Source organism: Betta splendens, chromosome 24, assembly GCF_900634795.4.
Source record: "Betta splendens chromosome 24, fBetSpl5.4, whole genome shotgun sequence".
Taxonomy (NCBI): Eukaryota; Metazoa; Chordata; class Actinopteri; order Anabantiformes; family Osphronemidae; genus Betta; species Betta splendens.
In genome coordinates this window covers 11,647,216-11,665,495 of record NC_040901.2, presented here as the reverse complement: position 1 = coordinate 11,665,495, position 18,280 = coordinate 11,647,216, and the positions used below count along the sequence as shown (strand labels likewise).

Here is an 18,280-nt window from a genome sequence, read left to right as displayed (position 1 = left end):
GTGTTCGGAACCGTTCGGCTTTTTCCGTGTGCTGCAGTGTCAGCAATGCCCTACGTACGTAGAGCCCCTCCCTGACAGCGGCTCCATTTTGTTTGATTGTGTAGTCTGCGGTCTCTGTCGACCTCCAGCAAAAATACGAGCAGGACCAGCCTGAAAGGTTTGTGCACAGCGATTAAAACGCGCAGTTCACGCGTTTACTATTAGCTTAACATGCATTTTATCGTTACTTGAAATTGTCTTATATGAGCTTGCAGCGCGGCTTAATTGAATTAGGGTAACACTGGCTAGGCCTCACAGGTGGCTAATGCTAACGGTTAGCTTCGTAGCAGAACGACGCAGGGGCGCGCGCTGTGCCGCTCTGACGGGCGTTTCTCTGCGCGTGTCTGTGTCTAGAGCCACCGCCGACGGCCTCGAGATGAGCGGATGTCGCATTTTCATCGGCCGACTCAGCCCCTCGGCTCGGGAGAAGGACGTGGAGCGGTTCTTCAAGGGCTACGGCCGCATCCGAGACATCGACCTGAAGAGAGGCTTCGGGTTTGTGGTGAGCGGCGCGATGCTACGTCGAAGTAGGTCACGACAGACGTCTGCGGAGGCAGAGTGACACTGCGTCCTCATCCCACATAAGAGATGAAAGTAACACAGCGAAGCTACAACATGCGTGTATTTACGCTCTTAAAGGCGTCTGTGGTGCAGGAGAGCCCCTCCCTTTAATTAACCTCCAGGGAGTCTGGCGTCCAGAGCTGTCAGTCAAAGCGTGCTCTTGCATCAAGTCTTACTGTAACTGGAATATGTTGCACTGCCAGTGCTCCCAGTTCATTGCCAGTGCTCCCAGTTCCTCCGTTATCTCAGACCACTGTGTTAAGTATGAACGCCGTAATGTCCTTTTGCTGTAGGAGTTTGACGACCCCAGAGATGCTGAGGATGCAGTGTATGAGCTCGATGGCAAAGAGCTGTGTAATGAAAGGTAAGGGTTTAATTTTTTGCTCTGTTGTTGAACGTCACCACACGTTTGAAGTGATCTGATGCCTCCGTGTCCTCTGCTCGATCTCAGGGTGACCATTGAGCACGCCCGCGTTCGCCTGCGTGGCGGCCGTGGTCGGGGGGGCAGCGGCGGAGGGGGACGTTTCTCCGACCGCTACGGCCGCGGTTCCCAGAACAGTCGGAGGTACGACGCGCCTTTCGTAACAGCCGTTCGGTCGTTCAAACCGGCGAGGATCCGTCGTGACCCCCGAGGTCTCTCTCTTTCAGCCGAAATCCGCCTCCGATGCGCACTGAAAATCGCCTGATTGTGGAGAACTTGTCCTCTCGCGTCAGCTGGCAGGTCAGTATGAGCACGTTTTGACACATAGCCAGCTTTAGAAGCTGCAGCAGTCTGCCACCAGCAGCATACATACACATATCTAGATGCTAAACAGATTAAACAGCTCTGTCTAAATGAAATAATTGATTGTAATGATGTATGTAGCTAATAGTTTATCAGTAATCTATTGTAAAGCCCAAAATCATTGCTTTGATCATTTGAGCATTAATAGTTCAGAAAGTAGTAACAGCAACAAAACAATTCATTTGTTCCTGTTTTCAAATTTTAACCAATTCTTCACCCCTTTATTTGCCAGCCTGACTGTTGTGTCATATGGAAGAGCTCGCTTATGGTGGAGTTAACCCCTTCTGGGTCCTTCTGTCTGGGTTGAGCCTGAGCTGTCAGCCATTGTGTCCTACTCCTAGTTGATGCCCGCTGGTCTTGTGAGCGCTCGCTCCACACTAGAGGCGCTGGCGGCCCCTTCGCTCGCTTGCAACGCCCGCTGTGTGGTTGAGAGCGAGAGAAACAGAGAGGTGGCAGAGAGAAAGGAGAGCAAAGAGTGAGAGTCGATGGCGGTGGCGTATTGATCGATGGTTCGTTAATTTGAGGGGCTTCGATCGATATCCCCCCTCCCCTCCCCCTGTGGTGTTCCCGCACATCGCGAGAGAGTGTGAATTCATCCCAGGTGCCCGTGGATTTAATCTGCTGTTATCCTGAGGTTATGGTGGGCTCGGAGAGCCTGCGGCCCACCCCAAAGGGTATCGCTCTCAGGTAGTAGTTTCCTCTCTTCCACCCTGTTCACTCTCTTTATTGAGGTGGGGTGCCGAGACAGGGCCGCTTCCGGCGCGGAGCCCTGACCTCCTTGCCAGGAAAAGTGGGGCTCTGGATGCCAAACGCTGCCCAGGCGGCTCCAATGCAGTTCAGACGGCGTTCAGCCGTCTGTAAATGTAATGAGCTGTGGGTCCAAGCATTTTAAAACTGTTGCAGATATTCAGCCTCAGTAATGTTACTGTCATTGTTTTTTGATTGGTCTCTGAATTGGCACACACAAACCTTTTTCAACGTTTATTTTTGTATAAAATCCAATATTTGGCTGCCAGAACAGTTTTTAGTGCCTTGGACTCATCCGCCTTCTCTGCAGTAGCCTTTATAGCTTTCTCAGACAATCTAACCATCTCTCTTTTGAGGTATATCAGACCTGTTTAATGATTCATCCTCTGTGTGTCCTGAGCCTCTCCGTGAGTTGACTGTTGTTTACGAATATAGGACTTGAAAGATTTCATGAGACAAGCTGGAGAAGTGACATTCGCTGACGCACATCGACCCAAGCTCAATGAAGGGTGAGGCGCAGTGTCCAGTCGCTCCAACGGGCACGTGGCTGGTGTGTTGTTTTTAATTGTGATGCCTTGTGTTGGTTTTACAGGGTCGTTGAGTTTGCCTCTTACAGCGATCTGAAAAATGCCCTTGAGAAACTGTCTGGAAAGGAAATCAATGGCAGAAAAATCAAGCTTATTGAAGCAGCAAAGAAGAGGTGGGTTTCCTGCTGGAGCCGCCACGCGACACAAACTGGATGCTCTGAGTTCTGCACTTGCTTCATCCTGATTCTTCTCCTTCTTCCTCAGGTCGAGGAGTCGATCCCGGTCCGACTCCTCCTCTCGCTCGCGCTCTCGGTCTCGGTCTCGGTCTCGTGGTCGCTCCGCATCGCGCTCCCCCCGACGCTCCCGCAGCCCCGGCAAGGGCCGCTCCCGCTCACGCTCACGCTCACGCTCCCGCTCCCGCTCCCGCTCACGCAGCGCCTCCCCCGCCGGCGGCGCCTCGTCGCCGTCGTCCAAGTCCAAGGAGGCCGCCAAGCGCTCCAAGACGAGCAAGTCGGCCAGCCCGCACTCGCCCCCGCCCGCTCAGAGAGCCTCGGCCTCCCGGTCCCGCTCCCGGTCCCGGTCCAGATCGCGCTCCCGCTCGCCTTCCACCGACAGTCAGCGCTAACCGCGTTCAAGTATTAGGGAAATCGGCTGTAGAAAGCAGTAGAATCAGCTCGGAGTAGTCAGCAGACTGGAGCTCTCATGAACACTAGTGAGACACAGATGAGACAAGTTTTTGTAAGTTTATTTATTTTTTTATGTTTGGGTTTTTCCCGTTTTTGGCTTTTTTTCCATCGCTGTCTTCAGGTTGTTAGAGACGGACGGTCAGTCCATTTTTATTGTCATTAAAAGACCTTTAAATTAAATAAAAACAATTTCCAAACCTACACTGAATGGGCCCGTATGTATGTTTACACCCAGTGACTCCACGTTTGAACATGTTCATCCATGGAGGGTGCAGCTCCTTGGCTGTGCCAGCGTCTCGGGTCACGGCCGCCGGGCCCATGACCGCAGCAGAAGCTCAGACGGAGCCCGTCTTCCTCGCCGGTGCTGGGACGCTGAGATGTGCAGCTGGGTCCTTTTTGTGAAGGCTTCGCTTTCAGCATGTTTTCGGGCCTTTGGCCTCTTCCCCTGCTCCTAGTGCAGCTGCTGTGATCTAGGATGCCAGCATGTAGTTTAAAAACAACCAGTACCTGGAGCTGGGTCCGGTATCAAGGACGGGTGGACCGTTAAGCACAGCAGGTTCCTGCAGTGACAAACCTTTTGTTTGAATGTGTCTGATGTTTGAGTTTGGTGAACACTTGGATGTGCGTTAATGCAGTTGTAATGAATGTTTTTGTTTAGGACGTTTTGCAGGCTTTTATTTTTCATCTGTACAAATGTAATTCAAAGAACATGTAAAACCAGCTTCGAGGAGAAAACTGTTTTGTACATATTTTATTTTAAGTGGCGTATGGACCTTTGTATGGTGCAGCAAGACTCATTTGAACTAAGTCATGAACTTTGTGTTTCTGTGGTTTATAATGATACATTTACAAATAAATTTACATATTACAAATCAGCAATTGAGAAAATACTGTAAGTGAATAGCAGATATTATGAACATATAGTGCGACCTCCCTACAGATACATGTGCAGCAGCTGTTGAACTTCAGGCTTTAGTCGCTCTCCATCAGCTTCATGTCCCTGCTCACACCACCCCCTCAGAGTTGTCCCTCGGTTTGTCTCCTGTTGTGATCTGTGCTCCTGTAGGTTAGAAAAAAGGGGCTTTGGCAAAAAAACAGGATACAAAGAAACGGATAGCACCGAGTACCACAGACCCTGAAGATGCAGCAGGTTTTAATGTTTTATAAAAAGAATCCTTAAATATTTGTCATTATTTCAGAGATGTGATGTAACAAATACTTCATCACAGTTAAGTATTTGGCTGATTGAAGTATATTTGCTGATGAATAGCTACATTTATTAATTCTACATTGTAGCATTTGCTCATTGTTTCTCCTAATAGACTAATTTCAGGCTTCTTTACCATAACCTGAAAAATATTTGCTGCTGTTTCACTCATTTAAAAGTGTGCGTTCTGTTCCTACACAATAAAACTACAGACGTCTGTGCAACAGAAACGCTCTTCCGTCGTTTACCTTTGTCTTCCTGCGTGAACCTCTGGTGACACCTGAACAGCACGACGAGCGCCAGCGCCTCTGTCACCTGGAAGATGATGTAGACCATGGGGAAGAGGAAGAGCGGGCCGATCTGCTCCGGGGGGAAGGCGATCTTCAGGATGGTGGAACACAGCTGGATGTTCTGACACCCGGTCTCCATGGCAACGGTCCTCCTCTCCCTGGTGGGCGATGGAAGAAGGGCACTCGTACATAAAATACTCCTATGACTTCATGATCTTGACTGTTTAGCGTCAGTGGTTGATGTCATTTACTTTCCAGATCAGTCATCAGCTGTTACAACAGGAATGATCACTGTTTATCACGTTGCCTGCTGTTTTTTGTAGCTTTTAACGGAAATATGCACATGTGATGTGTCAGAGCGTGACCTGCTGGACCTACGATTGATTGAGTCTGAAGAGCGCGGATATGACGTATCCACAGGAGTAGCCTATGAAAGGCATCAGGGCCCCGATGGCCACCAGTGGAGGAGTCAGCACCAACAGGATGGAGCGTCCGATGAAGATGCCGCAGATGACGCTCAACCCCAAAGACGACAGGATCATTATGCTGAGACCGACCTGAGCACCAGAGCAGGAACAGGCCTCCAACGTTACAGACCTCATTCTCATTGATGATCTCATTGATCTCATCACGTGCTCATTGATGATCCATCCTTCGTCCGTCTCGCCCACCCACCTTAGTGATGGTCTTGGAGTACTGAGGCCTGTAGTAGTTGATGAGGATGCCGGCGCCGCAGGGGATGAGGATCATGAACAGCGATGCGATGATGTCCACGTAGGGCACCGTGTTCTGCAGGTCGCCGAAGCCCTGGCAGTAGACGAAGAGCAGCAGGGGCATGAGGCCCAGAGCCAGCAGCGTGGAGCAGGAGGTCATCAGGATGCTGGGGACGGGAGCAGAGGTCAGAGCGGAGGCAGTTCCATGGTGCTGTTGTACAGTTGTTCATGAGCCTCCCTTCCTTTGGGCTCTTATGTCCCATGTGATGCGTTCTTTAATGTCAGCCTTACATCGCATCCCACAGCTAACTGTACCTGAGTCACTTCCTCTAACCTGCCACTGGAGCACATGCTGCCCTGTTCCCAGTTAGTTGGTTTAAGGTCAGGATGAACTCCTTCCATGGCGACCTACCCTTGCGTTTCATTAATGTGTAATGACTGTTCTCGCCCTCATTTCACATTACACGTTAGACTGCTGCTGTGCAAAAGCATGCGTTACCGCCTTCAGGCTGTAACGCTGACTGTTACGTCCTGCGTGTTGCTCCATTATCTCTGCAGGCGTTTCATTTGTTACTGCCCTCATTAATGTTCCACACTTATCACGCGGCTGCAGGTCAGATAAGAGGCTCAGATGTCAGATAGAGCAGGAATGTCCTGAACGGGCCCCTCGTGGGGTGAACGGCCTGCTGGCCGGCAGTAAAAGGCTTTAGTGTCGTCTTATTAGCATCAGAATAATAAGATGTGTCGTCCGGCAGGTCGTTCAACTCTTCTAATCATGATCTGAATTATGAGTCGCACACAAACAACTCAGCTCATGACTCGTGCCGATGTGGCCGCAGGTCGACGACCTCCGCGCCGCCGGTACCTCAGGTTCATGTCCCCCCGCAGCGCCAGAGCCAGGATGTTGGAGAGGTTTCCCCCGGGACAGCAGCCGCAGATCAGGATCACCACCGCCGTCGTTTCGCTCAGCCGGAACGCCTGCGGCACCACATGCTGTTAGCGCCGGGGCAGGAAAGGAGCGCGGGCAGAGGCGAGCGGGCCGTACCTTAGCCAGGCAGAAGGCTGTGAGCGGCATGATGCCGTACTGGGCCAGCACCGCCGTCGCCACCCCTTTGGGCCTCATTATGTGACGCTGGAGTCAAGCAGAAGCGAGTTAGTGCAGGGGCTCACTTCCTGTTGCCGAATGCACAGGTGATGATGTGTGAGCCAGCGCCACCTTGATCTTGGACACCTCCATGGTGCATCCCAGTGACACCATCGTGATGAACAAGACTATTATTAAGAAGACGTTGATGGCCTTGTCCATCACTGGCGACAGGGGAATAGTGAACGCGTGGCTGGTGTTGGCCGCCGTCATGTTGATGAACAAGCTGTCGTTTTGCCACAGGTCCGGCCCGGACGGCGGCTCTGCTGCGTAGCCCATGATGAAGCGCTGAGTCTCAGTCCTAAAGCGGAGACACAGATGTGGAGGAAGGAAAAAACCTTTCATCCACCAGTCCGACCCAGCGCTGCAGCAGAAAGGTCACGCTTTCATCAGATGCGATTAGCCTTCGCAGTCAATGTAATCTCTGTTCATAGTACAGCGTTTATGGTCCTGAACCTTTGGCCTAATATTCACACACACTGAAGCATGAATTCATTTGTGTTGATGAGCACCTTCTCTAACAAGCATTGCCCTTGTCTCTGTGCTTTTCTTTCATGTAAAAGCGATTCACACAAAGCCGTTTGCTGCAGTTTTTGGGACCTTTAACGGTTTGAGAGTCGCTGACGTTGGATGAATCTGTTCGTGAGCGAGGCAGAACGCGCAGCATGTGCTTTTTCCAAACCTCACTCCTCTCTGTGCTTCACAGAACCTCTTGTCTCCAACCACATCCTCCCTAACGTGCGCTCCCATGCCGAGCGCAGACACATTACTTTCACAGGATTCTGCGTACCTATTTTGCACATTTAAATGACACCGTGAATGGTGGATCCTGCTACAGACTGACTGCTCCTCTTCTGCAGGTGAGAATTGCTTTGTTTTTAACGAATCGCAGCGGAGCCTCGAGTGGATTTTCCCGAGACAAATCTGACAGGTCCGTTTGCAGCTGTTTCATTTGTTGTGTTACCTGTCGGGGTCAGAGGTCCCTCGTCTCGCTTTCTTCTCTTCTCAGCAGGACAGAATCTTCCTCCTCAGTGCTGTCTCTCTCTCTTTCTCAGCTCCAGGTGACATGTGAAGGCTACAGGCTGCACAGAGGTGCCATCTAGTGCTCAGCCGACCTCTGAAGGGAGGGCTTCCCGTTCCACCTGCGAAGCCTTCATCCAGCTGCAGCTTTATATGTCCGCCCGGCGATGGCCTCCGGTGGGCGGGGCTTCTGTCATGTGGACCACCTGACGCCAGGTGTGCTCAGACTGTGTCAGGTGTTCTGTCCTTGGCTCAGTGCGTTCCCGGGTTGAAGATCCTACTCTCGCATGGAGTGAGCTGGTTCTGTTCGGCTGTGTGAGTCCTCCCACTCAGTTTGAAGCACCCAGCACATAATAATAGCTCTGACTGGGTGATGTTGGGGTGATGTCCAGTTCTGGGTCCTGCATGTAGAACTAAAGGGTACAGAGGCTGATAACCCTTAGATCCATCAGATAGTACTGACTGGGATGCTGGAGGCAGGAGGTGGATGGATGGCATAAAACAACAAAACAAAAACCAGTACCGTAAATCCTTTTTGATTCATACACTGTGGATTACGCTGTTTTTCCATATCCTGCAGACAGATGATGTTTCTCAGTAAATCCTCATAATACTAAAAACTGTAATTTGCTCTGCTTTTCTATTCAAGATGCCAAACACCAAATTATACTCCTTCAGTACGTTAGCATCAGTCTGATGGTATATACAGTGAATCCCCTCCCCTCTCTTTCATAAGTACTTCACTTAGTACTGCACTGACAACAATGGCGAATGCAAACTGGGGCCCTTTCAGTGGAGCTGACAAAAGGAAGGCATTTTAATGGTTCAACAGGCCTGTCTGTAAGGACATAGGGGGAGGGCAGGGACTCTACTCTGCCTGGACTGATCAGCCGCTCTGTAATTACAGCTCACTGCTTCACAGGCTGCGAATTTCACTACTTTTTTCTCCTATTCAGAGTTTTCTGGTGACTAAATGGTATTTGAACACTCCGTGACTTGGCTCTGGCCTGAGGGAGAAAGCATGAAGGGTGTGGCTGCAAGGCAGTGGAGGGAAATGTCAGCTCTGCCTGGTTATCGTTTTATTTCTGTAATATCATGTAAATGTAATGTACTATTCTTTGGGGTATTTTATATGCAGCCATATTGCACTGTGCTGGCTTGACGTCATCCATGAAGATGAAGAGGCTTTACTGCAGCAAATGCATTATTAAAGCCTGGCCTTATTGTGTTGTTGTCCTTTAAATAGGCTACGTGGTTACGAGCATGTTTCTGGGTGACCCTGTTTGACTGTGCTGCTGCAGGACATGCAGTATGTTTCTATAAAATGGGAGATGACGGGTAAAACTGGCAGAAAGGCGAAGACGCGGAGGTAAGTGGATGGTGAGGACGGCTTGAAAGCAGCAGAAGGGGATGAAGGTCGGTGCAGGTCCAAAGACACAGAGGGCAGGGTGTCGCCTGCAGCTGCACTGGCCTCTTGACCTACTGGGGAAAAGGATGAAGCTGCTCCCAGCTTGTGTTTTTACACACGGATTGATCCACTGGTGCAGTGCAAAATAATCCACACTCTAAGCTCCTTATCTACAGCACAGTTCGGTGAAAAAGGAGGCACCACGGTAGATTATTCACAATTTGACCCATGACCACCCCCACAACATGCAGCACTTTTTTTATTTGTTTACAACAACAATCTGATGTAGAACAGATATTGTTACAGGCCATTATAAAACTTGGGCTGTGTTGTAAATATAGTATTTCATTATATCTAGTATTTCTAGTGATATTTTTGTTTTTGCTTGAAATGTTGAACACTAATCACAAATGTCATTTTTTATTAAGGTAAATGCTATTAAACAAGAGTTTTGGTGGAAGGGGCACATTCGTATGTATTGATTATTAAATATATAAATAAACGTTGATTGATTAAACATTGTTTTGCTGTGTGTTTCGGTCCTGCAGATGTTATCTTCACCTCAGTGGTGAAATAATCAGTGACATGAGCAATCGAAAAGTATTCAAATGCATTTTAAGTCACACGACGCCTGACTAGTACATATTGGCATGCAGTTATCAGAGGCTGTGTGCGTGCGTGCATGTCTCTTTAGTGCCTTCATAAAATCCACGTGTCTCAGTCATGGCCCTATTTGGCTGCTCTGACATAAACGTACGACATAAACTACATTTCCCACAAATCCTCTGAAGTTGTGACGTTGCCAGAGAGCTCATTGACGCATGGGCGTTGTAGTTTCCCATTTAACAAAGTCGTTCTGTTTAACTGGCGTTCAGATGGTCTACGTCATTGCCAGATGCTCGTTACTTCGCAAATATCTCTTTTTAAACTCGTTTGGCCTAAAGAATCCATCGAGGGATACGTTCTACTTGACGATGCACGAAAACGTTGCCCGAGTAACTGCAGTTCCCAGGCTCCCCCGGGATGCTGCGCATGCGTGGTGCGCTGCTGTGGTCGTGTGTGCGAGTGGAGTCACGTGGAGACGACAGAGTCCACTTCGGTCTGTCCAAACAGAGCGTGAGCTGCTAGCTGTCTGTCTGTTTGAGCGCCGCTCGGTGCTAAACTGATTCATGTTGTTTTTGAGCCACCCGTCCCTTTAAACCAGACTATTTTATCGAAGAATGAGTGATAACGATGATATCGAAGTCGATAGTGACGTGAGTATGGCCACTTTTCGCTTTTTAACGATGTCAGTTTGTTAGCTGGTGAATTAGCTGAACTAGCCGCTCGGCTAGCGTTAGCCGTGCATCGGCTGGTTAGCTCTGCTTCTCTGTCTCAAGTATTTTTCCGGACTCTAGTTACCTGATGTAAAACCGTAGCACTTCTTGCCTCACAGATTTGCTAACCTGCTAAATCAATTCACTTTCTCGCGACCTCAGCGAAACATTACGATTTGCTGAACAATCGTGGCTACAATTGTACTTTTTGTTCTGTTTCTTTGCAGGAAGACTCACCGAGATATCACTGTGTGGTGCGTAATGCTGGGGGGGATTTGTCCAGTGTCGAGATATGTTTCTCTAAAAGTTAATTAATTCATCACTCTCTGCCCATTTCTTGGTATTTAATCGAGGGGTAAGATTGTGCTATAGATGTTATTACTATAAAGGGAATTTGTATCATGTATTGTGGAATAACTACATGAATATCTGGAATTAATATTCAAATATGGTAAATACATATTCTGCGGCACTGAAGTGCTGCTCTGTGTTTCTACGTTAATGGATGTTCGTCGGCATCCGCGTTAGTAGTGCATTGCAGGGTATCCCCCATCCTGTGTACGCGACTGTAGGGAGACGGTGACACGACGTCTATATTTAGACCAAAGCTCGATCCAGCTACAAAGCCGTTTTTCCCCGCATCTTTTCTGTTTTTTCCGCTGAGGACAAGGCTTTTTGTCCGAGGCATCGGTCGGGCCGTCGCTCGGAGTCGCGTTTCCCGGCGATTCACATCACGCCGCGGGGATTCCGCTCGTGCACATTGCGCCCCTCTGCTCCAACATCCGCAAAGACGGGCTTTTGCGCCGTGAACTGCATCCGCGGCAAAGATGCGCAGGCGGCGCGCGGAAAAGGCGCAGAGACGCGCCGCGGCCGCGCCTGCGTCTCGGACGGGCCTTCGTGCCAGGAAGCGGTGCTGCGGGATGTTTTCCTGTGTTGCAGCCGGTGATTAGAGCCATCTTCTGTCTACAGCCCACCGAAGGGCTGGCTGCCTGAACCAATGACGTATGGCCGCATCGCATACCGCCCAGAAAAACACCCTGCAGGACTTGTTTGATGCACGGGCTGCTCCACGCGACGGTTTAAATCCACCACTGCACAGTTCAAACAGGAAGACAATTCAACAGCCCGCGTTAAATTGTGTATTAGTCATAATTATAGAAAAGAGACAGTTTTGCTGGAGTCCACCAGCAAACCTCAGACCTTCTTTAATGCAACTGAGCTCAGCTGAAGAGCCATTAAAACCCGGTTTCAGCCGAGTTATGTCATTTGATTTAATTACTGAAGCTATAAACATAACTGGATATGACCTGATTCTCCTTTGCCCCACTTAAATCCATCTCCTCACTGATTGAGCTTTAAATGCAAATGAAAGAAACATCTGAATTTAATCGCCCATATTTATTTTATAAATTATTATTTATATATTGGATCAATTTAGCTTCTGTTTGTTTAGATTATTACATCAGTGCTGTTTCTAACAGTTCTTGACTGTTTATGTACGTTTGTGAAGAACGAGACGATTTGAAATATCAAACATTAATTCAAATCCACAGAATCATCTTTGGCCCAGTGTAAATTTACAAACAGTGTCTGGAGAGAGCCTACAACCCAGGCAGCAGCCAAGATTATGCTTATATTTATTTTTGCCAGTTTCAAAAGTAGCGTAAATGAGCTTCACTTGTGTAAATTTACCCCGAATAGAAGCGGCTGCAGCATCAACAGGCCTGTGGGAAACATGAAACATTAAAACTGCTGCTCCACTATTTCAAAATACCGTCTAAGCTGTCGCCTAAATAAAGAAATACCATTTGAACCACTGATTGGTTGAGCATGGCTCACACTGTGGGTCTGTGGTCTGCAGATATGCTTCAGTGAGATAACGCTCCAAAAACACAGGATGTGGCTAATATTTTGAACAATTGAAGCCAAACCACCCAAAATTCTTCTGATTCTAACATTCATTGTAAATAAAATATCTAGACTGATGACGTTTTATCCCAGGACTGACATTTTATGGACCAAACGTTGGCCCAGCGATCGATAACTACATTAGCTTGTAATGGAAAGGATTGTGTTTGCACCTCTGCTAGTAAAGGCCTCGTTTTATACTTTTCAGAGAAGTGAAACTTTAGTTTATTAGATTTGATTTCCAATGAAACAAACTTGATGTTCAAGTTTGTCCTTAATGTTTGTGTCCATGATGCACTGATGGTGGTCTGATAAGTTTAACCAGCAGCCAGTGTCGCCACATCTCGTCCAGCTGTACTATGTTCAATACAGGTTTTTTCAGCCAGTTTCTTGTGCTCTGATGCGGTTGCGTTCACTTTATCTGGTTTTGTCGTACAGGTAGTGTTGACTTGTTGTTGGAGGTCATTATTTGGTCGGAGGCTGTAATAAAACTGGACCCAGTGTTTGAGAGGAAACTGAACATAGCCTTTCACATGAATGGTTTCACCTAGAAACGTCTGTGTTCATTAGAGCGCGTTAGACGCCGGCAAATCCCCAAATGTTTATTTAAACCACATGAGGCACTTAATGTTTAAAATTGCATAGTAATTTTATGTGGAGCAGTTGTGGAGTGTGTGGTTCGAGCACCGCATAATTAAATCATAATCGAATAAAATCTCATCCTAGTTTTTTATTTGATGCTTTGTGTCCCCACATTTCCCGTTCACAACGTGGAAATGAGGACGTTTACGCTTTCTAGTGATGTTTCGGCGCCTAGACAGAGACGGGGAAGCGATTCTTGGATGCGTGACAGCAGCCATGCGTCCGTTGCCTTGTGCTGAAACCCCGCAGACCTGTAATTGCACATGCCATCGGCCCCAGTCATGAGCCGCGGGTTAATGGAGGGAGTGGCTGCTGTGAAGTGCGCAGGCACGCGGTCCTGGTGGACTCGTCTCCTGCATGCGTGTGCTGCAGCAGGCCCGGCGTCACGGGACGGTCGCCGAGCAGTGGATTCAAACTAGTTTTCATTTCGGTTTCGCTCGCGTGACGCTGGGAGTCATTGCGTTCGGCGCCGGGTCCGAGTCGCACCTCGTCTGTCTCCACTAAGACGACGCTTGTTGCAGCCTGTGTGATTGTGGCCACTCTGTGAACAGAATGAGTCAGACGCAGCCGATGCAACATTGTGGCCACATCTCGACATCCTGAGGTTTTGTTCTGAGCATTTAAATCGGGTTTTCGTAGGACGTGCGCGGAGCTCGATGATCTGATTGGACGCTGGCCGTAATGTCTCAACCCGGTGACAGCGTGGATTAGTGCAGAGTCAAATGTGATTGGAGGCCGTGATGGGTTGAAAAAACAGGTCAGACTATAGGCAAACTGATCTCCTGCCTGGCTCCGGTCATGTGGTGCCAGCAGCCATCTTGTGCGTCTGCAGACTAATCAGAATGCAAATGTGTGGTTGAAATTTGCAGCTTGTTAGCTCCGTGCGCTGAGGACGTATAGCGAGAGCTTGTGATCAAAGCTGAGTAACAAAGACTGGGCCCGTTGGGAGTTCTGGCAGAGAAAACAGTCTTTGAGCTTTTTCTGTGCTTATAAAACTTGAATAACGGCTCCACGATTCTCCGAGTGGGCCGCTGACATTTGTTGGTGGCCGCGCTGATTAATTCACGCTGGTCCAGGGTCTGTTGTTCCCGTCCACCCGCCTCTGGGCACGTCTAAATGACTGGACTGTGCCGACTTTGACCTGGTCGTGGATTTGAACGGCTGCTCCTGTCTGCTGCCGTCGAGGAGGTGGGACAGAAGCTCTGAGGGGGTCACGCTGGAGGAGGGGGGGTTAAAGGACAGGCCCTAGAGCCACACAAAGCAGCAGCAACTGGTGCACACTGAACTGAAAGCAGGCTGGACGTGACTCTGGAGTTCAGTGCTTTGTTTGTTGCTTTGGTGGAAACGCCAGAGCGTTGCTAGATGGTGATAGAGGAGTTTCTCATTTATTGCTGCGGCTTAAAGTGAAAACCACATCTGACACATCGTTTTTTTTTTTTTCTCTCACTGGTCAGTTTGTGTTTGAATGACTAGAAAACATGAAGTTACACTCTATACTTGTGGGATTTGCACCTTTTTTGCCTTTTCTTTTCACTCTGTTTCTGTAAAAACGAGTGTGAGCTCTCATTTCGCCCTGAGGGCGAGTGTTGCCTTCTTTTACAGGCTCGATTAACACGTGAAATTGCTGTTTTGAAATAACGTTTCGCAGCCTGAGACGTGTCAGTGTCTTGATGGACTTGACCAGTTTGGCTGCTGTGAACTTAAGTTTAGCTCAGCAGCTTCAAGGAAAACAAACTGTATTTTTGCAGAATTCCAGGAGGGAGCGTGTCGTTGGGGAACGGGCCTGAAACCGGGCCTCGTGATTTAGCTAAAGGTTTAGTTGTTAAATTGCAGATCTCGGATGCTGTGAGACTCCATAGCCTCAAATAATGTGTCTCATTGCAGGAATTTAAATAAACGCTTTAGATTTTAAATGTCTAGTTTATATCTGTTGAGCTGAACATCCGCCACCTTGTATTTGCATTTCGCTCCCGCTCTGCGGACCGACCCGGTGCCGTTGCTGCAGAAGCAGAGTGGGACTTGGCGGCAGCGCGGCTCGTGTAGGTTTTTAGCAGGGATGGCCGGACACCCGCCGTCCTCTGCCCACGCTGCCCTGCTGCCAGGCTGAAGGCCCTGTGACTCTTGTCATTGCAGGCAGACAAACGGGCTCACCACAATGCGCTGGAGCGCAAGCGTAGGGACCACATCAAAGACAGCTTTCACAGCCTCCGGGACTCGGTACCGGCCCTGCAGGGAGAAAAGGTTGGTAAAGCCCAGACTGTAAGTCCCCGGCACACACACACCCTGCCCACACCAATGCTTTTAACATGTATAACACTAATGTTTTATGTGAATTCTACCGCTAAGGCTAATCAGAGCTGTGCTAATTATAACTGTTTGATGTGAATGTGCTGAGATGCAGATGTGTTCACTTAATGTGTACGTCAGTGGAGGGGAAAAGCTGAAGTAACTGGGAGGTGGACACGTTGGCAGCGTGAGCCAGTGATGCAGTCTAAATACTTGGACAAGCGTCAGGAAGTTATGAGGAAATTTAGTTGCTCTTTTCCTGTTTTGACATCCATGGCATTGAGCACTTGGACTGGGTTCAGCGTTTCCCCCAGTACACGAGCAGCGGTCGCAGCAGCGGATATGTTTGCTGACGATTCCTCTCTGCTGCTTTTAGGCTTTAGTTTCAGGGACAACAAACAAGATTTGTTTTGTGAAAGGAAAAAAACTGCTAATATTCGGGAAATAGTATTATAGGTGTGAGTAATATAGTTTTTTACCAAAGCCTTCCGTTGAATCTCTGGACACATCAGCGTTTACTTATTCATAATCCTTTTCTAATATTTAAGCCTTTTATTTGCGTCCTGAGGGCTCTTCTCGGCTCTAATTTAATTTGGTGAATAATTAATGATCCAATCAACTGTGATGTTCATTAAATGTAAAACGTGGAGCTTCTGCTTTATGCAAAACAGTGATTTTTTTCATTTACAGGTTTTCTGACTGTCCCATGGAACAATCCTATTATTTAAAGTATCACTGGTTAATAAATGAATGAAGTAAATGACTTAAGTTAATGTATGGGGCTAAAGTAATGTTCTATTTTTCTGATGTGCTGAGCATCTTTGCATAAATCAGTATTGCTATTAAACCAGTTAAACCTGGTATGGACACCCTGCTGCATCAATCAGGCTTCTTGTAAATGTTTGCAAAACAAACATCTGTTTTGAGGCTCATTCGCAGCCACTCGGCCCAGCGGCCTCCAGCGCTTTGTTTGCTGTAATCAGGGCAAACTGTGTCAGGGTCGCGACCTTGCCCGTGGATGCTGGGCTGAGGTGCTGGAGGCCCGTGGGAGGTTAAGAGCAGTCAAGCTGTGCAGGAGCAGAGTTGTCCTAGATTCCTGCGCTGTGCTTTCAGGCTGTGCGGCGTCATGACGAGCGCAGGAATGTTTGTCAGAAATGTGACTGTGTGTATACTTGCGTCATTGCTTCACTTTTTTGCATGTGTCACTAACAGCAGTCTGCCAAACAGGCGTCTCGAGCCCAAATCCTAGACAAAGCCACAGAGTACATCCAGTACATGAGGCGAAAAAATCACACGCACCAGCAGGACATCGACGACCTGAAGAGGCAGAACGCGCTGCTGGAGCAGCAAGGTGACGGCACTCTAACATTCACACATCAGAAACCAGTTGTCGTCAGGACTCAGACTGAATAAATACGTGATGACTGTTCCTGATTCTGTCGTAGTCCGTGCTCTGGAGAAGGTGAAGGGCTCCACCCAGCTCCAGGCCGGGTACTCGTCGTCTGACAGCAGCCTGTACACCAACCCCAAAGGCAGCGCCGTGTCAGCGTTCGACGGCGGCTCCGACTCCAGCTCCGAGTCGGACGCCGAGGAGCCGCCCAACAGGAAGAAGCTCCGCGGGGAGGCCAGCTAGAGAGCGGCGGCCCAGGTCCGGACAGAGCCGAGGCAGCGTGCAAAGGGGAGGCTCCTCCGGTGGTTCGAGGCTCATCAAACCCTCCCTCCTCCACGCCGACGACCGCCGCCGCCCCGCCCCCCCTCGCTGGCCTCCTCATCTCGCCTCCATCGCCGTGTGGCTCACTGGAGACTCATGGTCCCTCAAACCTCCACAAACCGCTGCCACAATCGTGTCACTTTGTCCACCTCGTCTCCCAAACAGGAAGGTGGAAGTCGGGTGGGTGGAAGACGACCACTTCAGTTCTTCTAGAGGTTGAAGGCTCCCCCCCCTTCCAATCCTCTCTACGTTTTTGGTTCATTGGTCTCCTCCCCCACAAGCAACGTCAACAATCTAGAACCCAAAAAGAGGCAGCTCGGCTACTTAAGGACTTGATGCTTTTTTGTACCCTCTATAAGGATCCCTCTTCCTCCCCGTGTTGTGTTTTTTTCTGGGGGGAGGAGGGTGCGTCAGGTGTACCCTTCGAAGCACTGCTATTATATATTTGTTTTTGTTATTATCAATTAAAAAACATGTTTAGAAATGTACACACACACCTAGATGAATTGTCCTGAAGACGTTTACCTTTTTAAAATAAATCTAAAACATTTGTAGCTTATACTTTTTCCACTAAAGAATGTGAAGACGCAACTGTTAGTGAAACCCACCTCAGGCCCACTGGATCGCAGGAGTTTTCTGCCCGACACGTTTGTTAACACAAGATTAAACATAAGAAAACATGACTCCTTTTGTTGAAATTTAATGTTTTGAAATCGAGTACTCCTAAACTTGTATCGTATTTTGTCCTATAGCTTGAAGTAGTGAATGACGTTAGGTGGCTGAAGACGTTAAGCATCTCGTTTTATATATCATAAAAAGCATTAATTGGATGTTTTTCAAGTTCAAAAGTATGTTATGCATTTTGTAGTCAACTCACAAGTTTTGGGAAAATGCCAATTTGTCACTCGTAGTTTTCCTTACGGATATGAAATAGGTATTGAATGTCAAACAGTAGCTCCCGCCTTTTGCAGTACAAGGAAGCGGATTAATCCCTGTCAATGTGTTTTCAATGTGCTGTGCTTTACACAGTGAAAATCAATGTTGCTGAATCCCCCAAGGGAAAAAGGAAGCATTTTGCTTTTCTAGGAATCGTGTGTGTATGTATATTGTTTCCATTTTATTTCTATTTAGGATATAATTAGTGTAATAGGTCTTTTTGTCTGATTCCATTCCATGGAAATTACAAGTATGTTGTACATACTGTCAACAATTGTCTTGCAAGTTGAGGCCTACCTTTACTATGAGACTATAAAATAAACTATTTTATCCTTTAAGATGCTCACTGTGCTGA

General features: G+C 48.3%; 3 protein-coding genes across 12 annotated transcripts; 2 read left to right on the top strand and 1 right to left on the bottom strand.

The window, feature by feature from the left end:
- Positions 1-24: 24 nt before the first annotated feature.
- srsf5b (serine and arginine rich splicing factor 5b) lies at positions 25-4,219 on the top strand. 3 transcript variants are annotated; one of them, XR_003784604.3, is made up of 9 exons: positions 26-157; positions 394-541; positions 894-964; positions 1,052-1,165; positions 1,249-1,321; positions 2,567-2,640; positions 2,724-2,831; positions 2,923-3,482; positions 3,580-3,719. XR_003784604.3 is itself a non-coding variant. In XM_055506176.1 (8 exons), exons 2-8 carry the CDS (start codon positions 416-418, stop codon positions 3,797-3,799), a joined length of 786 nt encoding a protein of 261 aa, XP_055362151.1. In that variant the 5' UTR covers positions 25-157; positions 394-415; the 3' UTR covers positions 3,800-4,219. The 3 variants fall into 3 exon arrangements, 2 of the variants coding, with proteins under 2 accessions (XP_055362151.1, XP_028996393.1); XM_055506176.1 differs by lacking the exon at positions 2,923-3,482 and having other exon boundaries at positions 25-157; positions 3,580-4,219; XM_029140560.2 differs by lacking the exon at positions 3,580-3,719 and having other exon boundaries at positions 2,923-3,545.
- slc10a1 (solute carrier family 10 member 1) lies at positions 4,128-7,867 on the bottom strand. Its single transcript, XM_041069433.2, has 7 exons — positions 7,663-7,867; positions 6,771-6,999; positions 6,600-6,686; positions 6,420-6,532; positions 5,517-5,721; positions 5,220-5,398; positions 4,128-4,999 (listed from the first exon to the last, which is right to left on the bottom strand). Exons 2-7 carry the CDS (start codon positions 6,975-6,977, stop codon positions 4,720-4,722), a joined length of 1,071 nt encoding a protein of 356 aa, XP_040925367.1. The 5' UTR covers positions 6,978-6,999; positions 7,663-7,867; the 3' UTR covers positions 4,128-4,719.
- A 2,329-nt stretch (positions 7,868-10,196) lies between these two features.
- Positions 10,197-18,263, top strand: max (myc associated factor X). Of its 8 annotated transcripts, none has more exons than XM_029140681.3 (5): positions 10,197-10,382; positions 10,670-10,696; positions 15,126-15,233; positions 16,506-16,629; positions 16,724-18,263. In XM_029140681.3, exons 1-5 carry the CDS (start codon positions 10,347-10,349, stop codon positions 16,909-16,911), a joined length of 483 nt encoding a protein of 160 aa, XP_028996514.1. In that variant the 5' UTR covers positions 10,197-10,346; the 3' UTR covers positions 16,912-18,263. The 8 variants fall into 8 exon arrangements, with proteins under 8 accessions (XP_028996514.1, XP_028996512.1, XP_028996510.1 ...); XM_029140679.3 differs by having other exon boundaries at positions 16,491-16,629; XM_029140677.3 differs by having other exon boundaries at positions 15,126-15,251; positions 16,491-16,629.
- The last annotated feature ends 17 nt before the right edge of the window (positions 18,264-18,280 follow it).

Excerpts from the sequence above, each read along its gene's own strand:
- slc10a1 (XM_041069433.2), bottom strand. The coding sequence starts at position 6,977 with ATGGGCTACGCAGCAGAGCCGCCGTCCGGGCCGGACCTGTGGCAAAAC. Across the intron at positions 6,687-6,770 it reads TGGAGGTGTCCAAGATCAAG|CGTCACATAATGAGGCCCAA; the intron begins GTGGCGCTGGCT and ends GCTTGACTCCAG. Across the intron at positions 5,722-6,419 it reads CGGGGGGACATGAACCTGAG|CATCCTGATGACCTCCTGCT; the intron begins GTACCGGCGGCG and ends TCCCGTCCCCAG.
- srsf5b (XM_029140560.2), top strand. The coding sequence starts at position 416 with ATGAGCGGATGTCGCATTTTCATCGGCCGACTCAGCCCCTCGGCTCGG. Across the intron at positions 965-1,051 it reads AAAGAGCTGTGTAATGAAAG|GGTGACCATTGAGCACGCCC; the intron begins GTAAGGGTTTAA and ends GCTCGATCTCAG. Across the intron at positions 2,641-2,723 it reads CGACCCAAGCTCAATGAAGG|GGTCGTTGAGTTTGCCTCTT; the intron begins GTGAGGCGCAGT and ends TTGGTTTTACAG.
- max (XM_029140677.3), top strand. The coding sequence starts at position 10,347 with ATGAGTGATAACGATGATATCGAAGTCGATAGTGAC. Across the intron at positions 10,383-10,669 it reads ATATCGAAGTCGATAGTGAC|GAAGACTCACCGAGATATCA; the intron begins GTGAGTATGGCC and ends GTTTCTTTGCAG. Across the intron at positions 15,252-16,490 it reads AGGTTGGTAAAGCCCAGACT|CAGTCTGCCAAACAGGCGTC; the intron begins GTAAGTCCCCGG and ends TGTCACTAACAG.